The sequence below is a fragment of the Pelophylax lessonae genome (genome assembly GCF_965119305.1).
Source record: "Pelophylax lessonae genome assembly, chromosome: 3".
Classification (NCBI taxonomy): Eukaryota; Metazoa; Chordata; class Amphibia; order Anura; family Ranidae; genus Pelophylax; species Pelophylax lessonae.
The window spans coordinates 186,040,844-186,066,440 of record NC_138770.1 but is presented as its reverse complement, the minus strand read 5'-3'; the positions used below and the strand labels follow the sequence as shown (position 1 = coordinate 186,066,440).

General features: G+C 48.3%; 1 protein-coding gene across 1 annotated transcript in view; it reads right to left on the bottom strand.

Annotated features, from left to right (window-relative positions):
- RASA2 (RAS p21 protein activator 2) overlaps positions 1–25,597 on the bottom strand; it is a 451,771-nt gene that overhangs the window by 62,863 nt on the left and 363,311 nt on the right. Inside the window, exon 22 of the mRNA XM_082249978.1 lies at positions 13,472–13,575. Coding sequence (XP_082106104.1) covers positions 13,472–13,575 — 104 coding nt within the window. The remainder of the gene's footprint in view (positions 1–13,471; positions 13,576–25,597) is intronic.

Genomic DNA, 25,597 nt, shown 5'->3' with positions numbered 1-25,597 from the left:
GGGCTCGTTTTGGACGGACCCATTCTTCCTTAATTATATCTTGAAAACATTTGGGCAAAGGAAACCTTTGCCATCTTGGTAGGCTTGCGAGTACCAAAAGCAATTTCAGTATCAACTGCTTCCGTAGGTATAAGCTCAAATCTTAAGGTTTCCCGCACAGACACAATCAGTGCATCTACCAGCGCTTCATCTTGCGCTATAGCGGAGGCAGAAATGTCTTCCTCGCTATCCGAGTATATGGGATACGAGGCACTAGCCCCAGAAGAGGGACCTGCAGCCGCCGCGACAGGCTCAGAATCTGTATCTGAAGTGTCAGACGAAATAGGGGTAGGCGGGGGTCGCTTTTTCGCCCCCCCGTCCCTGACAGGCCACCTCCACCCGGGATACAAAAGACTCCAAAACCGCTGACAATGCATCAATAGTAAGTGGAGAACTGGAGGGTCCTGCGGCCACCTCGAGGGGATCAGGTGGGGATACATGTGTGTCAGGGTCCATGATAAACCCAGGAACACCTGTCAGCAAACAAAGATTGCAAAAGAAAAAACTTTTTTTTTTTGTATGTAATCTCCCAGCGCAACAGCGCCCCTCAGTGCCACCTGCTTCGGACCCCCACAGAGAGAGAGAGAGAGAGAGAGAGAGAGAGACAGACCCCAAGGGCTCACCACCTGATGCACAGAAGCTTCTACCGAACTGCTCTCAGCGCTGTCCTTACAGAACAGGAAGTCTTGTGGATCGATTTACCCGGGTAAAGGAGGCGGCTCCGCCCCTTTACACACCTTCCGGCACTCCCACCACTACTCCTCGAGGTAGCTGGGTGTATCCAAGATGGCCACCGCCATACAGGAGACATTAGGCTACGCCAAAATGGCGGCCCGCGGAATGATGGCGGCTCCGTGCGGCCCGTGGAAGGATGGCGGTCCGTGCAGCTGCATCGCTTAATAGAGGACTCCCGTGCGATAGGTAGGTGCCTGATAGTATCAACTTTACTTGCAGTGACAGACTCCTATAGATTGTCAGCTCCCAAACCAAGTCTCCTGGAGTGGTATACCTTATTCACCAACTCACACTAGCAAGGGGGAGATATGTGAAGTGTGTTACAGGATAGAGGGGAACCCCGGATCATGAGGGTCCGACCATCCACAGAGGGGCCCGCATCTATTCCCAAAACCCAACAGGGGGAGAGGGGGAACATTCTACTCACCATACCGGAACAGGTGGGCACCCACTCCTAATAGAACCCCTCTCCACCGAGGTGGGGGGGGCTGTCGACCAATATGGACGCCGCGACTCAGTTTCCTGACTGGTCGTAGGCGACCTGGCGAGACGTTTAACTCGCGGGCCCAGTCCCCATCCAGTGGGACTATGTTGCGGCCGACCCAGCGCGGAGCTAGGGCCTGTACGCGCTCGTAGGCTGGCTGGGGTGACCACTGGATCTCAACATCCAGCCCGTCGCCCAGCTCCAGCATAATTGCTTGAAGATCTCACAGGAACAAAAACTGGAGAGAAAAAAGCTAACTAAAAAGATTTATCTAAAAAAGCTTGCCAGGACCAGAGATCCCAGCAAGGAACTTAGGTCCTTACTCCTGACTAGGCAGAAAAAAACTGACATCCTGTAGCAGGGAGAGAGAGGATATACCCTCGGGGACTGCCCCTAAGGTGTGGCCAGAACGTTTTTCCTGCCTAGTGTCCTACTCCTGTAGGGGGCGGTATAACCCTACTGATATTAATCAAAGAGGACTGCGTCTGTCAATGAGCGACAGAGAAAATGGCTGTTGTGGGGCTCCACGAGGCTTCCAGGGACCTAGAAGGGATCCCTGGAGCCCAGGCAGCAAGCACAAGGGAAGGGGGGAACCGGGCACAGGGCCCTCATAGCAGGTAGTGTCCCCCCTCCCTCAACCGATAGCCCAGTCGCCGGCGGTGCAACCCCCCCTTCTTTCCTGCCCCCACCACCATTACATTACATACACCAGCCCCAGACACATCCCAGGCCACCACACTACCCCAGATGGGGATGGGGGGCTAGATGACCCTCAGAAACTACCAATATTCAGGGGGGTCTGATGGGAAGGACGGGAACCCACGGGTCTGACCGTCCCAGGGAGGAGCCTGCATCCACCCCAAAAAACTCCAGGGGGAGAGGAGGGACAGCTATTCACCACACCAGGAATCAGGTGGGCACCACTTCAGACAGAACCTCCTCGCCATCGAAATGGGGGGCTGTCAGTCAAGAGGAATGCAGCAACTTAAGCCGAGACCCGGTCGTATGTGACCTCGTGAGGCGTTTAACTCGCAAGCCAGCCCCTGTCCAGTGGGGACGGCGCGCGCGCCAGACTGGGGTGACCACTGCATCTAGATTATTCAGCCCGTCGCCCAGTTCAGCAGCTGATTGTAGATCTCGCAGGAAAAAAAACAAACAAACACAGGAGAAAAAAAGCCATTTAAAAAGGAATATTAATTGCCAGGACCAGGGATCCTGGCAGGGAACTAGGTCCTTACTGCTGACTAGGCAGAAAAAAACTGAAGACCTTTAGCAGAGAGGGGGGGGGAGGGGGGGGGGCGGGGGGGGAGTATACCACCTAGGACTTTTTTTCTGCCCAGTGTCCTACTCCTGTAGGAGGCAATATAACCCAATGGTTCAGGATCCTAGAAAGCTGTGTCTGTCAATCAATGAAAGCGAAATACACATTCCCAGTAAACTATAAAAATGCTTACCCCATCAGAAACCAAATGGAACGGGAGTAACCATTCACAAGATAAGGCGATACCCACGCAGTGTGGAAGGTAAAAAAGAAAAACTTTATTCAAGAATTGAAGAATAACAACACATAGTCACACGTATCTGCAAACACAATCACAAGACATGACAAACATAATTAAAGAGCATCCCAATGACAGTGCAGGTGGATAAATGCAGGGGATATGTAACTCACAGCTGTAAAATAAATATCAGAACTCCCACTATGCTGTAAAAACCACAATAGCAATATAGTAGTTGGCATGAATTGCATGACTTGAAGTCAACTTGAAACGTGAGTTGAGAACAACTGTAATGAGTATATCACACTTCAAGAAGTTAGATTCTGATGTTGCAGGTGTGGATCACTCTTCAAAGTACTATATTTCTGATAAGGCAGCATGAGCTGATCCAATTAATCAGCATAGTAAGAGGGCACACCTGAAAAAAACATTTGCTGGTGTAAATACAAAGTCCATCCAAAAGGAAATCCTAAGGCCCCTTTCACACAGGCGGACCGTTCAGATCCGCCTGCCGTTTTTTTTTGGCGGATCTGAACGGTCCCCCCATGCATCTCTATGGGGGATCGGATGTCAGCGGAGACATGTCCGCTGACATCCGATCCGTCAAATCTGGACGGATGGAAACCCTATTTTCCATCCGTCCAACGGATCGGATGAGAACGGACCGACTGTCCGTTCCCATCCGATTTCCCCCATAGAGATGCATGGGGAACTGACAGCTGTGTCTCCGCACACAGCACGGAGACACAGCTGTCATCCTCCTGCTCAGCGGGGGATCGGCGGCTCGATCCCCCGCTGAAAAAAACTGAATCCGTCCGGATAGTGTGAAAGGGGCCTTATACTAACTATAGGTGAATGGAAAAACCGTATATTCCACTGACGATCAAGGAGTATAATAAACTGAAATTCAAACACACATCCACCTTGGATAGACGATTCAATGCAAATATCAGAACTCCCACTATGCTGTGAAGCACAATAGCAATGTAAAAGTTGACATAAATTGCATGATTTGGAAGTAAACTTGAAACGAGAGTTGGGAACCACAATAGTAAGTAAGTATATCATATTTCAAAAAGTCAGATTCAATGTTGCAGGAGTCGCTCTTCAGAGTGCTATATTTCTGATAAGGCTATATGAGCTGATCCAGTTAGTCAGCATTGTAAGAGGACACACCTGATGAAACATTTGCTGGTGTAAATACAAAGTCCATCCACTGCTATACTCACAGCACTTTATATCGGATAAAGGAGAAGCTAGCTCATGGGATCACCCTCTTCAGCCTCATCTCCCCTTGCTAACACAGATTCTTCATATGGACACTCTGAAACTGGATCCTAACTTCACCAGCCTGGTTACGATCAACTCTGGAATTTTATATTGGGAACACAAGTAACTAAAAGCAGTGAGTATTACACTCCCCTCATTTGGGTGATATAGCATTATCCTGCTTAGTTTGAACTTTCATTCATTATACTCCTTGATTGGAAAACCTGTCATCAGTGGAATAACAGAATTTTTGTAAGAACTTCCCGTAAAATTATTTTCTCTGAGTCCTCTGACAGTCGCCGCCCACTCATACAGTCTTCACTTATGGGTATTGTCCTTATCCATAGGGGTAAACTAGGCAAAAGATTTTTGTTAAAATCATACATAAAAGCATTTGCATGTACACACCCACAGGGGGCTGTCACTCTGGACCATAGCCTCATGCTAGCAGCATTCCCAACTCAGTGTGGTAGCAAGCAGTATATAGATCCAACAACCCCAAAAGAGGGGCGGGGGGCGGCGACTGTTAGAGGACTCAGAGAAAATAATTTTAGGGTAAGTTCTTACAAAAATTCTGTTTTCTCTTACGTCCTCTGACAGACGCCGCCCACTCATACAGTCTTCACTTATGGGACGTGTCAAAGCAGTGTAGACTTGAGGGGTGGGAAACGCGACCGCCACAAAAGGTAACACAACCCAGGTCAGAGAAAAGATGCTTATCTTCAAGATAAAGGCAAAACACTGGGTAATAGGAAGCTCACCATGAGCCAACAAAACTCAGGAAAGCAAAAAAACCAAGGGGTGAATCCCCCGACAAGAGAGGACAGACGCAAAACTGTCACGTCCCCCTAAAGCACAGCTGCACTCAGAACTTTGCGTCCAAAGGAGGCATCGGCTGATGCCAAAACATCAAGTTTGTAAAAACTTTGTAAAGGTATGCACAGATGACCAAGTCGTTGGTTAGCACACCTGGGACACCGACGCCTGATGGCGAAAAGCCCAAGACGCACTCACCGCCCTGGTAGAGTGTGCCGTGACAGGGAAAGGCGGAAGCTGTTCCCTAAGCGAATAGGCCTGTCCGATCCATTTAGAATTGGTTGCCACAGAAGCAGCCGTACCCTTCCGAGGACCCTCAGGAAGGACAAAGAAAGAATCCGACTTTCTGAAGGATTCAGTAAACGACAGACCCTGATCGCCCAGACAACATCCAAGGAATGCAAGGCAAACTCCTTAGGGTGCTTAGGCTTCGCACACAGCGAAGGCAAAACAATATCGTCAGTGAGATGGAAATCAGAAACCACCTTCGGCAGGAAGGATTGAAGAGGTCGCAAGACCACCTTGTCCTAATGGACAACCAGGTAGGGAGAGCGGCAGGACAAGGCCGCCAACTCAGACACTTTGCGAGCAGATGTGATAGCCACTAAAAAGGCAACTTTACGTGACAGAGCCAGCAGAGAAATCTCCCGGATATTTTCAGAGGGAGGACGTCGTAAAAACGGCCAGGACCAGATTCAAGCCCCAAGGAGCTAATGGCGCCCTCCTAGGGGGAGCCAGATGATGCACACCTTGAACAAAAGCGCGGATCAAGGAATTTGACGCCAGAGGGCGCTGGAAAAGAATAGTCAGCGCGGATATCTGACCCTTAATAGTGGTCAGCGCCAAACGCTCATCCACACCAGATTGCAGGAATGCTAACACCCTCGCCACCGAAAAGGAGCGAGGATGAAAACCCTGAGAGATTCACACCAGGCAAAGTAAGCCTTCCAGGTACGATAAGAAATCTTACCAGACGAGGCCTTCCTAGCATTGAGGAGGGTAGGAATGACCGCTGACGAGAGACCTCGATCTCTCAAGACCTGGCTTATAACAGCCACGCCGTCAAAGCCAGCGACTGTAAAGCCGGATGGAAGATCGGCCCCTGCAACAGCAGATCAGCTCGTAAGGGGAGCCGCCAAGGAGGCTCGACGACCAGTTGCATTACGTCCGCGTACCAGGACCGGCGCGGCCAGTCTGGAGCCACTAGGATCACCAGCTTTGGTTCCGATGCCAACCTGCGAAGGAACCGGGACAACAATTGAATCGGAGGAAAGGTAAAGATCAGACGATACTGAATCCACGACACCACCAGCGCGCCCGAGGCGTCTGCCGGAGGATCGCGAGTTCTGGCCACGAACCTTTCCACCTCGTTGTTGAGACGAGACACGAACAGATCCACATCCGGGGATCCCCATTGTGCACACAGCATCTGAAACACCTCCGGGTGTAGGGACCATTCCCCTTGGTCCAGGGTCTGGCGGCTCAGATAGTCGGCTTGCCAGTTCTCCACACCCGGAATGTGAACTGCCGAAAGTGCCATGACCCGCGTCTCGGCTCATGACAGAATCTCGGCCTCCTGGTGCCCCCTTGGTGTTTGATGTACGCCACCGCAGTAGCATTGTCCATCTGCACACGCACAGGGCGGTCCTGCAGACGACCCGACCAATGCAACAAACATAGTTTGATCGCTCTCAGTACCTTTCCAAGGAATGAGGATATCTGTCCCACCAGGCCAGAATCTTTGCATGCAGAGATCGCATGTGGAATTGTGCAAATGGCATCGCCTCAAAGGCTGACACCATCAACCCCAGGTCCCGCATGCAGGACCTGAGTGATGAGGAACGTTGTCCCTAAGGGACCTGACCTCGCTCTGTAGAGTCCGGAGTTATACCTCCGGTAGGAAGTATTTTGCTTGAGCAAAGTCCTGAACCATCCCCAGGTAGGGGAACCGGACAGAAGAGGACAACGTCGACTTCTGGAAGTTGATGGTCCACCCAAACTCCTGGAGCATCTGAACCATGGTAGCCAGATGGCGTACCAAGGTCGCACTGGAACTCGACCTTAACAGGAAATCGTCCAGATATCCCAGGATTGCAATCCCCTGTGCCCGCAACAGGGCCAGGACAGGAGCCAAGACTTTGGTAAACACCCTTGGAGCTGAAGCAAGACCGAAAGGCAACGCCACGAACGGATAGTGCTCCTCCGCAATCGCGAATCGGAGGTACCTCCGATGATCCTCGTAAATGGGGATGTGTAAATACGCATCCTTGAGGTCGATGGATGCCAGGAAACCTCCCGGACTCAGAGAGGCCACCACCAATCGAATAGATTCCATTTGGAATTTCATAACTCGCACAAAGCGGTTCAGAAACTTTAAGTCCAGAATCGGACGTAATGTGCCCTCCTTTACGGGCACCGTGAACAGATTTGAGTAAAAACCCCGACATCTGTCCCGATGAGGCACCGAGACAATCACCCCCTGGGCGAGCAGATCCTGCACCGCCCGATGGAGATCGAGGAGACGATCCGGGGTTAAATAAAGATTTGAGGGGAAGAATCTGTCTGTCGGGCGTGATCGAAATTCGATCTTGTACCCTGATCGGGTGAGTTCCTGAACCCACCTGTCCGGAACCTTGGACAGTCAAGGTGCGGGAAACAGCGCAGACGCCCCCCCCCAACCCCTGAAGCCCCTGGGCGAGCAGATCCTGCACCGCCCGATGGAGATCGAGGAGACGATCCGGGGTTAAATCAAGATTTGAGGGGAAGAATCTGTCTGTTGGGCGTGATCGAAATTCGATCTTGTACGCTGATCGGGTGAGTTCCTGAACCCACCTGTCCGGAACCTTGGACAGCCAAGGTGTGGGAAACAGAGCAGACGTCCCCCCACCCCTGAAGCGGGTGAGGGCGCCCCTTCAGGCGGGGGCGGACTGGGACGGTGTGTTAGGGCGGGCGGCTTTCGGCTTGCCCGCCCAGGGCTTCTTCAGACCACTCGGGCCCTTGAAGGGTTTGCCGTTGTCTTGTGCCCTAAAGGCACGAAAGGACCCCTGGTTTTAAAGGAAGTGCCCTGCTTACCGCGGAAAACTTTTTTTTTCCGGCCATTTGGGGTAGAAGAGTCACCCCCTTAACCAACACATCCAGGGATATTCCAAAAAGTCTTTTCCCCGCATAAGGGATGTCAGACACCGTCTTTTTGGGAGACTGGTCAGCCGACCAGCTTTTTAACCACACGAGACATGTGCACCGCGCATGCAGACAAACGTTGAGACCAGAGGGGCCCCATCCAAGGCCGTGTCACACAGGTATAGAACCGCTTGATAACCCGGTCTATCATGGCCATCGTAGCAGGGGGAGCAGAATCCTCCTGCATGGTGCGTTGAATAACTTTAAGCCACTCCAGCACAGCCTGAGAGACCAGAACTGAAGCGAACACGGGTTTCAGCAAGGAACCCGCCACCATATAGCAGTGGCGGGTAATAGACTCCACCCTTCTGTCCGCCGGGTCCCTAAACACCGGAGAATCCTCCGTGGGCATTAGAGTGGCCTTATTCAACCTGGACACAGTGTGGTCCCCTTAGGGGCCACAGGACCGCCGCGCGAATCCGTGGGAGACGCGAAGGGATAACGGTACTCAAACCGCCTAGGTAACACAAAGTTGCGCTTAGATTGCGTCCTTGTTTATTCACCGTTGCATGAAATGCGGCGTAACAGTAAAAAACCTGAACCGATTTCTGGGTTCTGCGGGTCCCAAAGGATGACCGTGTACCCTGCTGGTGGGGCTCATCCTCCAAATGCAGTGTTTAATTGACAGAACTAATGAGCGCAGTCATAGCAGCGCGATTTCTGGCAGCCCTGGCGGGGGAAACTCCCCCCTCCTCCACTTCCCCCTCCCCCTCCGACTGAGACCCCTCAGGGGTACACTGTCAGTGACAACCATATCAGAATCTGAATCAGAAGAAGGTGAAGGTCTGGACCTTTTTCTAAAAGACCTTTCAGACCTCAGCAGATCCACCTTTAATGATAAAGCCGCAAGTGCAGCGCTAAGGGAGCTCTGCTCAGAGAACCCAGGCGTACCTGAATCCTCCACCAGAGCTGGGGGGGGGAATTAGCTGTCCTGGGAATTTGGAAAGCGCTGGCCCTTTAAGTAGGAACTGATGAGGATCGCACCGCGAGGTACCACAGCAGAAATGAAATTGTCACAAGCAAACCGGAAAGTGACTGCCAGCACGAAAAAATGACCCAAGAAAGGCTAAAAGACCCCCAGAAGTGCATACATACAACCTCCACGCTTTGCTGGAACGATCTGCGGTCTGAGGAAAGGAAATGATGTCATCAGCTAGAGGACACAGACTAAGGGAAAATGGCTGCCCATGTAATGTAATGGGGAGGCTTCGGGAAAATGGCCGCCGAGCCCATGTTTTGGAAGGACCTTGCCACATCCAAGATGGCACCGGAAAGGCACGAAATTGCTGCAGGGAGGAGCGCAGAGCCCATAATGAAGCTGAATAGCGCGCCCACACTAAAAATGGCGGCCCCGTGATTTTTCCGAGCGGGCCGCACGCACATGTCTGGCACCCTCAAAAATTACACAAAAGGGACACATAGGGGAGAGGGACCCCCCCGCGACCCCCCCACAGTGCGGCAGAACCGCAATAGTGCCCACAGGGACAGGGAGAGACCGGGAAGGACACTGACAGACATGAGGGGAATAATACAGACATCACAGGCAGACTGTCATCCCCAACACAGAGGACCCACAGACATCCCCCACATAGAGGGGTTACTCACTGACCAGCGATAGCGTGGGTGCCGCCGTGAGACGGGAAGCCTCCCACCCTGGGTGGGGGTACCGTCAGCCAACAGGACGCTAACTACACGCGGCGTAACGCAGTAGAGCCATCCTAGCGAAGTAGCCACATTCGCGGGCATTTGTCCCTGAGGACAGGGACAGGTCGTTTGCGAGGCCTGGGCGTACGCATAGCCTGCTAAATGCTCGATGGCAGGCTGGGATTCCATAAGGTTCTCTGTCCTGACACACCAGGACAACCAGTCCGATTCCCAGTTCCGCAATGCTGTAGTCTTCTGAGTCTGACTAACTAAGCACAGGAACAAATAAAATTCTATCATGAGAAAGAGAAAAACACTTTTTCAAAAATAAAATGAAATAAGAAAAGTAGAGAGGCTGAGACCGCAGCCCCAGCCAGGGAAAGCCGGTCTACCCCTTATCTAGGCAAAAGACAAACTGAGTTGGGAATGCTGCTAGCATGAGGGTATGGTCCAGAGTGACAGCCCCCTGTGGGTGTATACATGCAAATGCTTTTATGTATGATTTTAACAAAAATCTTTTGCCTAGTTTACCCCTATGGATAAGGACAATACCCATAAGTGAAGACTGTATGAGTGGGCGGCGACTGTCAGAGGACGTAAGAGAAATACTGTTTTTCCATTTCACCTGTAGTCCGTCTCAGAATCTCCTTTTGGATGGACTTTGTATTTACACCAGCAAATGTTTCATCAGGTGTGTCCTCTTACAATGCTGACTAACTGGATCAGCTCATATAGCCTCATCAGAAATATAGCACTCTGAAGAGCGACTCACACCTGCAACATGGAATCTGACTTTTTGAAATACGATATATTTACTATTGTGGTTCCCAACTCACGTTTCAAGTTGACTTCAAGTCATGCAAATTATGCCAACTTTTACATTGCTATTGTGCTTCACAGCATAGTGGGAGGTCTGATATTTGCATTGAATCGTCTATCCAAGGTGGATGTGTGCTTGAATTTCCATTTATTATACTCCTTGATTGGAATACCTGTCATCAGTGGAATATACTATTTTTCCATTAACCTATAGTTAGTCTTAGGATTTCCTTTTGGATGGACTTTGTATTTACACCAGCAAATGTTTTATCAGGTGTGTCCTCTTACTATGCTGATTAATTGGATCAGCTCATGCTGCCTTATCGGAAATATAGCACTTTGAAGAGTGATCCACACCTGCAACATCAGAATCTAACTTCTTGAAGTGTGATATACTTATTACAGTTGTTCTCAACTCACGTTTCAAGTTGACTTCAAGTCATGCAATTCATGCCAACTACTATATTGCTATTGTGGTTTTTACAGCATAGTGGGAGTTCTGATATTTGTTTATTTCACAAGCTGTGAGTGACATATCCCCTGCATTTATCCACCTGCACTGTCATCGGGATGCTCTTTTAATTATGTTTATGTCATGTCTTGTTATTGTGTTTGCAGATACGTGTGACTATGTATTATTCTTCAATTTTTGAATAAAGTTTCTTTTTTACCTTCCACACTGCGTGGGTATCGCCTTATCTTGTGAATGGTTACTCCCATTCTATTTGGTTTCTGATGGTTCTACCCCCATAGGTTCCCCACACCCCCTCTGGGGTGAATCGGTGAAGGATTACCCCCCATCAACCAGTTTTGTGACTGGGACGTTTTTAAAAATGCTTACCCCAGCAGAGTTTACAATTTTCAGTACTGTTGTCTCCTGCTCTTAGTGGCGCTTCCCTGAACATCCAGTCATCATAAGAGAATATTAACAGTAGACAGTGCAGTCTCCAGCCAGTTTGCTAGCTTGGAAAGGGGGGACGTTAGAATCAGGGGAGTGCCTTACTACCCTACAGGACTGTGTATTTCTATTGATGCACACAGTACAGTACAAGGAAAGGAGAGTTCCAGTTCCTGCATGCAAGGGTGGCTCCATAGGACACTGCAAGTGAAAGAAGCCCCCCTGAATTGGGAAGCCTGGGGCATTGGGCATGGCACCAGCTTAAACTAAAGTAAGGATTTAAGGATGAAAAAGTTGCATACACCATAAATTACAAAATCAGCTGCTCAAAGGGCCTAAAAAAAAAAATCTGGCTTATCTACAAACTGCAGGATCAGCAAATGTGGTATATTGAAAGTGAGGAACTAAAAAGGGCCAACAGGACTACATACCCGATGGTGGGCCTCATTTTTTAGGTGTCTATGAACTGTCTGCTTTGCACAAAACTACTCAAGGAAAACTAATTTGAAAAAAGACAGATGAATAAATGGACTTTGGCTACAAGGATAATCAATTTCAGATATCTTGGTCTGATATACAGAACAAAACTAGAGAAAAAAAGTGGTGGGGTTGTCCATAGGTGGACTCATTTTGAAACAAGGAATGTTGTTTTTATGGACAACACTTTTTCAATTTTTCTTTGCTACAATTTTCATAAAGTCTTAAAAACTAATGCATCACGTTTCATGAAACACAATATGCAGTGCTGCCACTGAAGACCTTCCTCTCAAACTCTCAAATGTTAGCTGCCATGCTGATCCATTGAATTTGATACTTTGAGCCACTGACCCAGCACAAGCATGAAGTCAAGAATCCTAGTCGCCACACTCAATCTATGTCAATGACCATTTTGTTAGCTGGCATAGTACATCAAATCAAGTAAAAAAAAAATAAATACAGAAGTAGCAGCACCTCTCTGTATTTATTTACAGTCAGGAAAGATTTGGCCATTTCACCCCAGAAAACGCAGGCAACGCTCATTAGGTTTATTTAAAAGAGAAGGGATTAAAAAAAAAAAAAATTATACTCACCTAGGTGGATGCAGCATTTGTGCCCCGCCGGGTCTGCAGTGAGTGATCAAACGCCGCTACTCGCTCAGTTCTCCCCCGGCACTCTGAACAGTCATAACTGCCAGTCAGCAGCTCTCTGCTCTCCTCTCCAGCGCTTACTCAAGTGTTGAGCTGTGGAGAGGGTGGGAGGGGCTGGCTCAGGCTCTCAGCCGATTGATGAGAGGTCAAGCCAGTTGCCGGCCCAGGTACCTGGGTGTATCCCAACCATACGGTTGGAATCTTTCCTGAGCTTGGACCGGCTGTGTGATGTCAGCTGACAGCGGGCTTTAGCCCAAATCACAGGAGTGCAGAATGATCTGCACTCCGGTGATCCATAGGATTAGTATGGCCAAACAAAACTTTAGCCATACTTCTCCTTTAAAGCTGAACTCCAGGTTTGTCCAGCTTGGACCAATATAATTATGCAATTAAGATCATACCTGGAGTTTAGCTTTAACTAAACTTGATGGATTAGGGATAGAATTTGAAACACTTGAACCAATTACCGTATTGAATGGAGTACACTGCACTACAGTTGAAAAGAAATTACCAAAGTTGCCTTCACATGCTCCGAGGCAGTGAAAGGTCACGTTATATTTAACTACCAAAAAATTGTTGGGCCACACAATGTTTAATATGTTGTTCCCCACAGCTGACCTGGAAGTTTAGCAGGTGTGCCAAACAAATGTATCTCGACACTTTTGGCCATACATGCAAAAGATTCTTCTGCCAGGATTCAAAACCCAAGTTGAGTCACCTAAAAACATGTAACTGCTATCTCTTGTGTATGGATAACAGAAGGATTTGGCATGTTAACTTTAAAAAAGTGTTCAATGAAACGTAAAGGGATATATCTGTACATGTTATCATGCCCTATAGTAGTAATCTTGGCATAACGCTTAATAATGACTGATGAGCAACCAATCTACCACACCATGTGACTAGCATATGGACAAACAAGCCCACAATATATCATTGTTTGAACTCATAATGGAATTACCCTCCATCTTCTGTAGTTTAGGCATGCTCCTGTTGAATAGGGAATATATCCTCTCACATTCGCGGTCTCCATCTATATCCAATGCTACGTCAGCTGGAACATTTCTGTTAAAATGAAGATCAGAGCAAGGGATTAAATTAGTACATGACATACTGTACCAAACACAGAACACTCTGATACACAGTTACAGGGACACCAATTCCCATGTCATGGATGAGATAGAAGCCAGACACTTCTTGCAGACAGCTTCAACTTTATCGGGCTCTAGACACAATTGCAGAGAACTTAACAGTGCACAATGTATAGCTTTAAAGGAGATTTACACTTTAAAGTGAACCATTCCTCTAAATATTTCCATATAGTAAAATAAGCCTTACCCACATCCTCTCCAACATAAGCGGTTTCCCAATATAACTTATATTTCTGAAAGTTAGTGACATTCTGTCCTTTCAGAAGGATGAAATTCTGCAGGAAGGTAGTATCCAAATTATGTAATTCCGCGGAAGGTTACTCACACAGCAAAGCAATCAACCCATGAGGGTCATGGTTCAAGGGGAAGTGCATTCCCAAGTGTACACACATACAGTGCATCCGGAAAGTATTCACAGCGCTTCAGTTTTTCCACATTTTTTTGTTACTGCCTTTTTCCAAAATGGATAAAATTCATTATTTTCCTCAAAATTCTACAAACATTATCCCATAATGACAACATGAAAGAAGTTTGTTTGAAATATTTAAAAAATGTATTAAAAAAAAAAATATTACATGTACCTAAGTGTTTACAGCCTTTGCTCAATATCCTGTGGAAGCACCTTTGGCACCAAATACAGCTTCAGGTCTTTTTGAGTATGATGCTACAAGCTTGGAACACCTATTTTTGGGCAGTTTCTATCCTTTGCAGGACCTCTCACGTTCCATCAGGATGGATGGGGAGTGTCGGTGCACAGCCATTTTCAGATCTCTCAACCGAGTTCAAGGCTGGGCAACTCAATGACATTCACAGAGTTGTCCTGTAGCTACACCTTTGTTATCTTCGCTGTGTACTTAGGGTCATTGTCCTGTAGGAAGATTAACTTTCGCTCCAGTTTAAGGTCCAAAGCGCTCTAGAGCAGGTTTTCATCAAGGATGTCTCTGTACATTGCTGCATTCATCTTTCCCTCAATCCCGACTAGTCTCTCAGTTCCTGCCGCTGAAAAACATCCCCACAGCATGATGCTGCCACCCCAATGCTTCACTGTAGGGATGGTATTGGCCAAGTGATGAGCGTCAGGGCCGGCCTTAGGTGATCAGGCGCCCTGTGCGAGCTAATCCCGTGGCGCCCCCCCGCACGCATTTTCTTGCAACTTTTTTGCACTTTGACTTTTCTTTTTTATGATCACTAATAACCTTAGCCCCCCTTACATCAGAGACCCCCCCACACAGAGCCCCCTCCACACAGAGCCCCCCGTCACATCAGAGACCCCCCCACATCAGAGACCCCCCACACAAAGCCCCCCCCACACAGAGCCCCCCGTCACATCAGAGACCCCACACACAGAGCCCCCCTCACATCAGAGACCCTCAACACAAAGCCCCCCTCACATCAGAGACCCCCCACACAAAGCCCCCTTACATCAGACCCCCCCCTCCCCACGGAGCCCCCCACATCAGAGAGCCCCTGCACATCAGAGACCTCCCACACAAAGCCCCCCTAACATCAGAGACCCCCTACACACACACACAAAACCCCCCCTAACATCAGAGACCCCCTACACACACACACTCAAAGCCCCCCTAACATCAGAGACCCCCTTACACACACAAAGCCCCCTAACATCAGAGACCCCCTACACACACACACAAAGCCCCCCTAACATCAGAGACCCCCTACACACACACAAAGCCCCCCTAACATCAGAGACCCCCTACACACACACACAAAGCCCCCCTAACATCAGAGACCCCCTACACACACACAAAGCCCCCCTAACATCAGAGACCCCCTAGGCCGCAGTCGCCGCTCACCTCCCGCTGTGCGGCCTGAATCGCCTGATCCTTTGCGAGCTGTGATGGCCGCACGGCGCCCTTGTTGCCCATGGCGCCCTGTGCGGCCGCACAGCTCGCACACCCCAAAGGCCGGCCCTGATGAGCGTTGCCTGGTTTCCTCCAGACATGACGCTTGCCATTCAGGCCAAAGAGTTCAATTTTTGTTTCATCAGACCAGAGAATTTTGTTTCTCATGGTCAGAGTCCTTCAGGTGCCTTTTGGCAAAGTTCAGGCAGGCTGTCATGTGCCTTTTACTAAGGAGTAGCTTCCATCTGCCACTCTACCATACAGGCATGAATGAGGGAGTTCTGCAGAGGTGGTTGTTTTTCTGGACGATTCTCCTCTCTCAACAGAGAAACACTGGAGGTCTGTCAGAGTCACCATCGGGTCCTTGGTCACCTCCCTGACTAAGGCCCTTCTCCTCTGATCGCTGTTTGGGCGGGCAGCAAGCTCTAGGAAGAGTCCTGGTGGTTCCAAACTGGACGGAAGATGGAGGCCACTTTGCTCATTGGGACCTTCAATTTCTGTACCATTCCCCAGATCTGTGCCTTGATACAATCCTGTCTCAAAGGTCTACAGACAAGTCCTTGGACTTCACGGCTTGGTTTGTGCTCATGGCAAAGGCTGTGAATACTTATGTACATGTCACGTGATTTTTTTTTCCTTTTTTATTTTTATTATATTTGCAAAGATTTCAAACAAACATCTTTCACCTTGTCATTATGGGTTATTGTTTGTAGTATTTTGAGGAAAATAATTAATTTAATCCACTTTGGAATAAGGCTGTTACATAACAAAACGTGGAAAAGGTGAAGCACTGTGAATACTTCCGGATGCACTGTATATATGTACAGAAACCCCAAACTATCCCCACCACATGAACAAATAGCCACACAATGTACACTGTATTTGGCAATGTACACTAAACTTTGGTTAAACATGCTGAAAGGGGCCTATGCACGGCTATCTGTGCTGACCATGTTCTAGTTCATTCAGCAGATTTGAAACAGCAGTTAAGGAGACTGATGAATGCTCAGCTTGGCAACAGCTGCTGAGATAGGAAAGGAGGCCCAAGGACATGTTCCAGAGTCATGCTGAGCACATGGGATGTGGTCAGGCATATACTCACTAAACGATTTATTAGAAACACCAGTATACTTGCTTATTCATGCAATTATCTAATCAGTCATTCATATGGGAGCAGCCCAACTTCAACTCAATTTCATAAAATCCTGCAGCTACAGGTCAAGATTTCAGTTTATATTTACATCAAACCAGAGGAGTAATTAGAACCTTCGGGGCCCTGGTGAAAGAAACCATGAAGCCCCCCTCCTTTGAAAAAGTATGACTTTTATACATTTTTTTTTCACTATATAAAACATTTCTATTTCGGATTTCAACTTACTGTAACCAACAGTGGTGGGGTGGGATAGTAATGAAATCAGTGGCAGTGATGGTGGTGGGATAGCGATGACGCCAGTGGTGGCGGGATAGGGATGAGAACAGCAGCAGTGGTGGTGGAACAGGGATGAGATCTGCAGCAGTGGTGGTGGGGGGGAGGATAGGGATGAGATCAGTGGCAGAGGAGGTGTGGGGGGGTAGTGATGAGATCAGTAGCAGTGGTGGGGATGGAACAAGATGAGATCAGTGACCATGGTGGTGGACAGGGATGAGATCAGTGGCAGCACTGGTGGGATAAGCATGAGAGCAGCGGCAGTGTTGGTGGGGGGAAGATAGAGATGAGATCAGAGGCAGTGGTGGTGTGGGGGGTAGTGATGAGATCAGTAGCAGTGGTGGGGATGGATAGAGAGGAGATCAGCGGCAGTGGTGGTGGGGGTGTAGGGATGAGATCAGCGGCAGTGGTGGTGGTGGGGGGTAGAGATGAAATCAGTGGCAGTGGTGGTGGATAGGGATGAGTTTAGTGGCACTGGTGGGGGGATAGGGATAAGATCAGTGGCAGTGGTGGTGGAGGGAGGAAAGGGGATAAGATCAGGGGCAGTGGAGGGAGGAAAGGGGATGAGATCAGTGGCAGTGGAGGGAGGAAAGGGGATGAGATCAGCGGCAGTGGAGGGAGGAAAGGGGATGAGATCAGCGGCAGTGGTGGTAGGAATAGGGATGAGATCAGCGGCAGTGGAGGGAGGAATAGGGATGGGATCAGCAGCAGTGGTGGTGGGGGGAGGGATAGGGATGAGATTAATGGCAGTGGTGGTGGGGGGGAGGGATAGGGATGAGATCCATGGCAGCAGTGGTAGAGGGAGAGATGATGGGATTTTTGACTTACCGTAAACCCATTTCTCTGATGTTTTTTGAGGGAAACAGCTCCTGATATTGTTAACCATTGGGATATACTGCCCCCTACAGAGATGTATAGTAACGAAGTAGAACTACTTAAGTATTGTACTTAAGTACCGAAATGCGGTATCTGTACTTTCCTAGAGTAGAATTTTTTTCTCCTACTTCTACTTTTACTTCACTACATTTTTTCGATGATTTCGATACTTCTACTCAAGTATTTTTTTTTTGTGCTGCATAGTTACTCGTTACTTTTAAAAAAAATTACCACTGCCAGAACAGTAGATGGCAGGTTGCATAAAGCTCAAAAAAATGTGTATAATGTCATTTGTAAATCAGCGCATACGAAAATAAAGGCTGTGTATAATAAAAGCTGCTATACCAAATCTTTCCAATAAAAAGAAAATATGAAACAAACAAATAAATGGTGCTACAGCGCTTAAAGTGCATCAAGAAACTACTAACAAACACAGGTTAATCATTTGAATAAATCATTTGAAATAATAAAAACAATATGATGTTCAAACTTTTGACTTATTTCTTTAATAACTACATAACACAGTACTTGTACTTCTACTTTCAGTACTTGAGTAGAAATTTTTTTTCAAAACTACTGGTACTTTTTACTTTTAGTACTTAAGTAGCAAATTTTTTGAAAAAACTACTTGCAATACTTAAGTAAAAAAAATGTTGAATACTTTAGTACTTCTACTTAAGTAACTTTTTCTGCGAGCACTTCCACTTCTACTCAAGTAATTTTTTGATCGAGCACTTGTACTTTTACTCAAGTAGAAATTTCGAGTACTTTATACAAGTCTGCCCCTACAGGAGTAGGACACTAGGCAGAAAAAAATCGGATTTTTGTAAGATCTTACCGTAAAATCCTTTTCTCTTAGCTCATTGACAGACGTAGTCTTCTTGATTCACAAGAACTGGGTTATGTTGTCTCCGCAGGAGCAGGACTAGGCAGAAAGAAAAAACGTTCTGGCTCCACCTTAGGGGCAGTCCCTGAGGGTATATCCTCCCTCTCTCTGCTACAAGGCATCAGTTCTGTCACAAAGCAGCAACAGAGAATTTAACCCAACCCAACTCAATGATAGAGGGGCGGGTACTACGTCTGTCAATGAGCTAAGAGAAAAGGATTTTACGGTAAGATCTTACAAAAATCCGATTTTCTCTGTCGCTCATTGACAGACGTAGTCTTCTTGATTCACAAGAACTGGGACATCCAGAAGCAGTGCCACAAATGAGGGGTGGGATTGACCGAAATCAAAATCCAATCTAGAAGGCCCAACCGGTGCCAAACTAGAAGTTTTAAAGGCTCATTATAAACAAAGAATGAGACTCAAATGAAAATTTCCAACGGAAAAAAACCCTCGAGGCAGACCACTGGTCTCCTCAAATGGCGGCCTGCAAAACCTTGCGGCCAAACGAGGCATCAGACGATGCCATTACATCAACTTTATAATGTTTTGTAAAGGTATGCACCGACGACCAGGTAGCCGCCTTGCACACCTGGACCACTGACGCCTGATGGCGAAAGGCCCATGACGCACTAAGTGCCCGAGTGGAGTGCGCCTTAACACGGAACGGGGGCTCCCGACCTTTAATAGAATAAGCCTGTACCACCGTCTGTCTGATCCATTTGGAAATAGTCGCGGCAGATGCAGGCAACCCCTTTTTGGGTCCATCCGGGATCACAAAAAGTGAATCCGTCTTGCGAAACGAGTCTGTCGTTTTCAAGTATACCCTGATCGCCCGGACCACATCCAAGGAGTGTAAAGCAAACTCCCGAGGATGACTGGGCTTAGGACACAGGGATGGTAATACAATTTCTTCATTCAGATGAAATTCTGAAACCACTTTTGGTAGGAAGGATGGATTCGGACGAAGAACCACCTTATCTCTATGAACCACCAGATATGGGGAACGACAAGATAAAGCGGCCAGTTCTGACACCCTGCGTGCAGAAGTGATAGCCACCAAGAAGGCCACCTTCTGGGACAACGTAGGTAGAGGAATCTCCCTAATATCTTCAAAGGGAGGTTTCTGAAGAACCGACAATACTAAATTAAGATCCCAGGGTGGTAACGGCGCGCGCACTGGCGGAGCCAGATGTCGCACCCCCTGGATGAAATTCCGCACCAAGGAATGAGTAGCCAAAGGCTTCTGAAAGAAGATAGCTAATGCTGAGACCTGACCCTTGATAGTGCTCAAGGCGAGTTTCTGCTCAACCCCTTGTTGCAGAAAAGCGAATATTCGGCTAACCGAATAAGACCGTGGACGGAACCCCAGAGGTTCACACCATGCAATGTAGGACTTCCATGTACGATGATAAATCTTTCTGGAAGTCGCTTTCCTTGCTTTAACTAGAGTAGGAATAACTGAAGCTGACAATCCCTTGTCCTTCAGCACCTGGGTCTCAATAGCCAGGCCGTTAAAGCCAGCGATCGTAAAGCAGGATGGAAGATCGGTCCCTGAGACAGTAGGTCCTCCCTGAGAGGAAGTCTCCACGGGACGTCCGCCACCAGTCTGACCACGTCGGCGTACCAAGCTCGGCGAGGCCAGTCCGGAGCTACCAGGATTACTGGAATTCCTTCCTCCTCTATCCTGCGAAGAAGTCTTGGCAGTAACCCGAGAGGAGGGAAGGCATACATTAGCTGGTATTGCCCCCACGGGGCGATCAGTGCGTCTGCGGTCTCTGCTAGAGGATCGCGGGAGCGAGCCACGAATCTCTGTACTTTCCTGTTGAATCGTGATGCCAACAGATCCACATCCGGGGTGCCCCACCGTAGGCACAACTGGTGGAAAACTTCTGGATGGAGGGACCATTCCCCTTGATCCAGAGTCTGACGGCTGAGATAATCTGCCTGCCAATTCTCCACCCCCGGAATGAACACCGCAGAGATAGCTGGAACAAATCGTTCCGCCCAGCGAAGAATGCAAGCCACTTCTTTGGCCGCTCGGACACTCTTGGTGCCCCCCTGGTGATTGACATAAGCCACGGCCGTGGCGTTGTCCGACTGGATCCGAACCGGCTGCCCTGGAGCTGCTCGGTCCAGTGAATCAGACAAAGTTTGATCGCTCTCAGTTCCAATACATTTATCGGCAACCTGGATTCTTCCAGGGACCAAAGTCCCTGGACAGATAACTGACCGAGAATTCCTCCCCATCCGGATAGACTGGCATCCGTGGTCACTATCGTCCAATATATTGGCAGAAATGACTTTCCCTGGCTGAGCATCGGAGACCGAAGCCACCAGACCAGAGACTCTCTGGTCTGTTTGCTCAATCGGATCTGATTGTCCAGGGATTCCGGATTCCGATTCCATCTGAGAAGAATCTCTTGCTGAAGAATTCGGGTATGGGACTGGGCAAATGGGACTGCTTCGAAGGAAGCCACCATCAATCCCAGAACCCTCATGCAAGTTCGAAGAGAAGACCAGCTGTTGGATAGTAACAACTGGACTGCTGATTGAATCTTCCGGAGTTTCCCTACCGGAAGGAAAACTCTTGACCTGACTGTGTCTAGAATTAGACCCAGATATTCGAGCCTCTGGGTGGGAACCAGAAATGACTTTTGCTGGTTCACCAGCCACCCGAATTCCTGTAAAGAAATTATAATAATTTCTATGTTTTGTAGCAGGGTCTGAGGAGACTCTGCATGAAGCAGGAGATCGTCTAGGTAACCTAGAATCGATATGCCTCTTTGGCGCAGTAGTGCCAACATTGGGGCCAACACCTTCGTGAAGACCCGAGGAGCCGTGGCGAGACCGAAAGGTAACGCCACAAACTGATAGTGGTTCTCTTCTACGGAAAAGCGTAGAAACCGCTGATGTCCTGCGAAAATGGGAATGTGAAGATAGGCGTTCTTGATGTCTATGGACGCTAGGACATCCCCTGGATGCAGGAAGGCTGCTACTGTGCGAATGGATTCCATCTTGAATTTCCTTATGTTGAGAAAGGAATTGAGTGCCCTTAAGTCCAGAATTGGACGCACTTTGCCCTCTTTCCTGGGTATTGTAAATAGGTTTGAATAAAACCCTTGAAAACGTTCTGTCCAAGGAACGTGGACTACCACTCCTTGTTGTAGTAAATCCGTGACTGCTCTCCGCAGATCTTCTAAACGATCCGGGGATAGTCGTATATTGGAAGGGAAGAATCGCGCCGGTGGGAGAGATCGAAACTCGATCTTGTACCCTGACCTTATGACTTCGCAAACCCACTTGTCCGGGATTTTGGAAAGCCATGGATCCGGGAACCGGCGAAGACGTCCCCCCACCCCAATTATGGGTGGGGGCGCACCTTCAGGCTTTGGATGATTTATCTTCAGGTCTGGAGGGGGCGGGCTTTTGCTTGCCCGACCAACGTCCCCTGAAGCCTCCTGAAGGAGCTTTGGAGGACTTAATTTTTTCACCCGCGGGACGAAAAAACTTTTTGTGAGCAGAGAAAGAAGGCCCTCGTCTTTGACGAGTTCCTTTACCCTTAACATTTTGCGGTAAAAAGGTGCTCTTTCCACCCGTGAGATCCTTAATGATCTCATCTAAGTTGGCTCCAAATAGACGCTCTCCTAAAATGGGGATATTAGCTAATGCTTTTTTGGAACCTTGGTCGGCTAACCAACCTTTTAGCCACAGTGTACGCCTGAGAACCACTGCTGAAACTGATGCTCGCGCCAATAATGGAGTGGCGTCTAACGCCGCATCACACACAAACTGTAACCCCTGTATCATTTGTTCCAACAAATCTGATACCGCCTGAGGGACCTCTTCTAAGTCCCGGCGTAACCACTTGGTCCATTCAGTTACAGTCTGCGAAACCAGACCAATAGCAATTATTGGTCTGAAAGCTGATCCAATCAAGGAAAACATGGTGCGAGACATAGCTTCTATCTTGCGATCCACTGGATCTTTAAAAGACGGAGCGTCTTCTAAAGGAATAACCATGGCTTTATTCAATCTAGCAATTGGTGAATCCACCACAGGTGGTTCTGTCCATTTCTTAATGAGGGTTTCCTCAAACGGATAACGCCTGTTAATGCGTTTAGAAATAGCAGAGGTGCGTTTTGGCAGACTCCATTCTTCTTTGATTGGATTGCCAAAACATTTGGGCAATGGAAAAACCTTCGCCACTTTCATTCGTTTTTTAGTCCCAAAAGGGATTTCAGTTTCAGCTATTTCCGACGGAATACCCTGTAATCTTAAGGTTTCTTGAACAGATACAATGAGTGCGTTTACCAACGCTTCCTCTCGGGCTATGGCTGATGCCGAAACATCCTCCTCACTGTCTGAAGAGACAGTACCCGAGACACCAATCCCAGATGAAGTACCTGCAACTGCAGAAATAGGCTCAGAGTCTGAATCCGAAGTTTCAGATAATAAGGGGTTAGGCGGGGGTCGCTTTCTTGCGCCCTGTCCCTGACAAGCCACTTCCACCCGGGACACAAAAGTTCGATAATAGCTGACAATGATTCAACCGTCAGTGGGGTGCTGGAGGATCCTGCAGACACCTCGAGGGGATCCGGTGGAGATACAGGAGTGGCAGGGTCCATGTTAATTCAGGACACCTCCTGCCAGAAAAAACAAAAAAACTTTTTTTTTTTTTTTTAAATCAAAAAAAAAAATACCTCTTTTTTTTTTTTTTTTTTATGTGTCTCCCCCTAGCGCAATAGCGCCCCTCAGAGTACCTGCTTCTCGATCCCCACAGAGAGAGAGAGGGACCCAAAAGGCTCACCACCCGATGCAGAGAAGTTTCCAACCAACTGCAGTCAGCGTCTGTCTTTTACAGACTGGAAAGAGCTGTGTTCGTTTTCCCGGGTAGAAGGACGTGGCTCCGCCCCCTGTGTACGCCTTCCGGCGTTCCCAGCTCTCCATGAGGTAGCTGGGCTCATCAAACATGGCCGCCCCCATACAGGAGACAATAGACTCCAAAAACATGGCGGCCGGCATGACCTGAGGACATACATGCACCTGGTCTACGGCAAAATGGCGGCGGACCGCCGAAATCGTTTTTCCCAGCACATCCACCTGCATCTCTGCTAAGTGGCGGTTTATCGATCTGCAGGAGGTACACTACAATTAAGGTAGGATTATACCTCCTATGTCTGCTGTAATACTACAGTCTGCTGGGTAGAGTGTTAGCTCTCAAACCAAGTCCACTTCCCACCAAACACATACTGTATTTACAAGGGGGACTTTTAGTGTCAGATATATACTGACCATGTATGGAGGGGCCCATAATTCATACTGCCTCATAACGAGGAAAAAAAAGGGAACGTTTACTCACCATACCGAACCGACAGGCACCCTCTCTTCACAATACCCTCTCCACCGGGGTGGGGGGTTGTGGACCACTCCGGACACCTCGACTCTCTGGTTCCTGGCGTCCAAGCGAGACTTTTAACTCGTAAGGTCAGTCCCTCCAATGGGACTCCGTCGCGGCCGACCCAGCGCGGAGCTCTGGTCTGCACGCGCTCGTAGGCAGAAACCGGGGTGACCACTGGATCTCAACATCCAGCCCGTCGCCCGGCCCCGCATACTTACTTGAATGCGTCGCGGCCGACCAAGCGCAATGCAATGGTCTGCGCGCGCTCGTAGGCCGGCTGGGGTGACCACTAGTGTCGCCCAGTCCGGCGTTTTTGCTTGAAGATCTCACAGGAAAAAAACACTGGAGAAAACTACCTAAAAAATATTTTTTCTAAAGAAAAAATCTTGCCAGGACCAAAAAGATCCCAGCAAGGAACTTAGGTCCTTACTCCTGACTAGACAGAAAAAAACTGATGCCTTGTAGCAGAGAGAGGGAGGATATACCCTCAGGGACTGCCCCTAAGGTGGAGCCAGAACGTTTTTTCTTTCTGCCTAGTCCTGCTCCTGCGGAGACAACATAACCCAGTTCTTGTGAATCAAGAAGACTACGTCTGTCAATGAGCGACAGAGAAAAAAAGTCTGGCTACGCCTATGGGCAGTCCCAGGGAGTATACTCCAACACTCTGCTACAGGTATTCAGGTTTGTTACAAGCAGTGTCAGAGAAAATATAGCTTCACAGAGGGATGGGTGCTGCGTCCGTCAATGAACATCAGAGAAATGGATTTTACGGTAAGTCAAAAATCCCATTTTCTCTTTCGTTCAATGACGGACATAGCTCCTGATATTCTTAACCATTGGGACGTCTCAAAGCAGTGTTAAACACAAGGGGTGGGAACAGCAAAAAAATACCAAGGCTAAAAACACTAGCCAACCAGGGAACAGGGGCTCAACCAAAACAACTGGAGCCCACCTGAAAAAACACAATACACCCTCAAAGAGGACCAAGTCCTCTAAATAGTGGCCTGCAAAATCTTGCGGGCAAAAGAGGCATCCGCAGATGCCAACACATCCACTTTATAGAACTTTGTGAAAGTGTGCACCAACGGCCAGGTGGCTGTCTTGCAAATCTGCGTCACTGACGCCTGATGACGGAAGGCCCAAGGAGGCACTGAGTGCACACGCAGAGTGCGCCTTGATAGGGAAAGAAGGAACCTGACCCCTGATGGAACAGGCCTGAATCACCGTCTGTCTAATCAATCTGGGAATGATCGCAGAGGAAGCGGACAACCCTGTCCGAGACCCATACGCAAGCACAAATAGTCAGTCTGACTCCATAGCTGCCAGGTACATCCTAATTGCACGAACCACATCCAAGGCATGCAAGGCAATTTCCCTAGGATGTTTTTATTATTTAAATCTTTTTATTAAGTTTTTTTTACAATACAAATCAAAATTCACAACCAAAATGAAAAAAAAAAAAAAAAAGAAAGAAGAAAAAAAAAA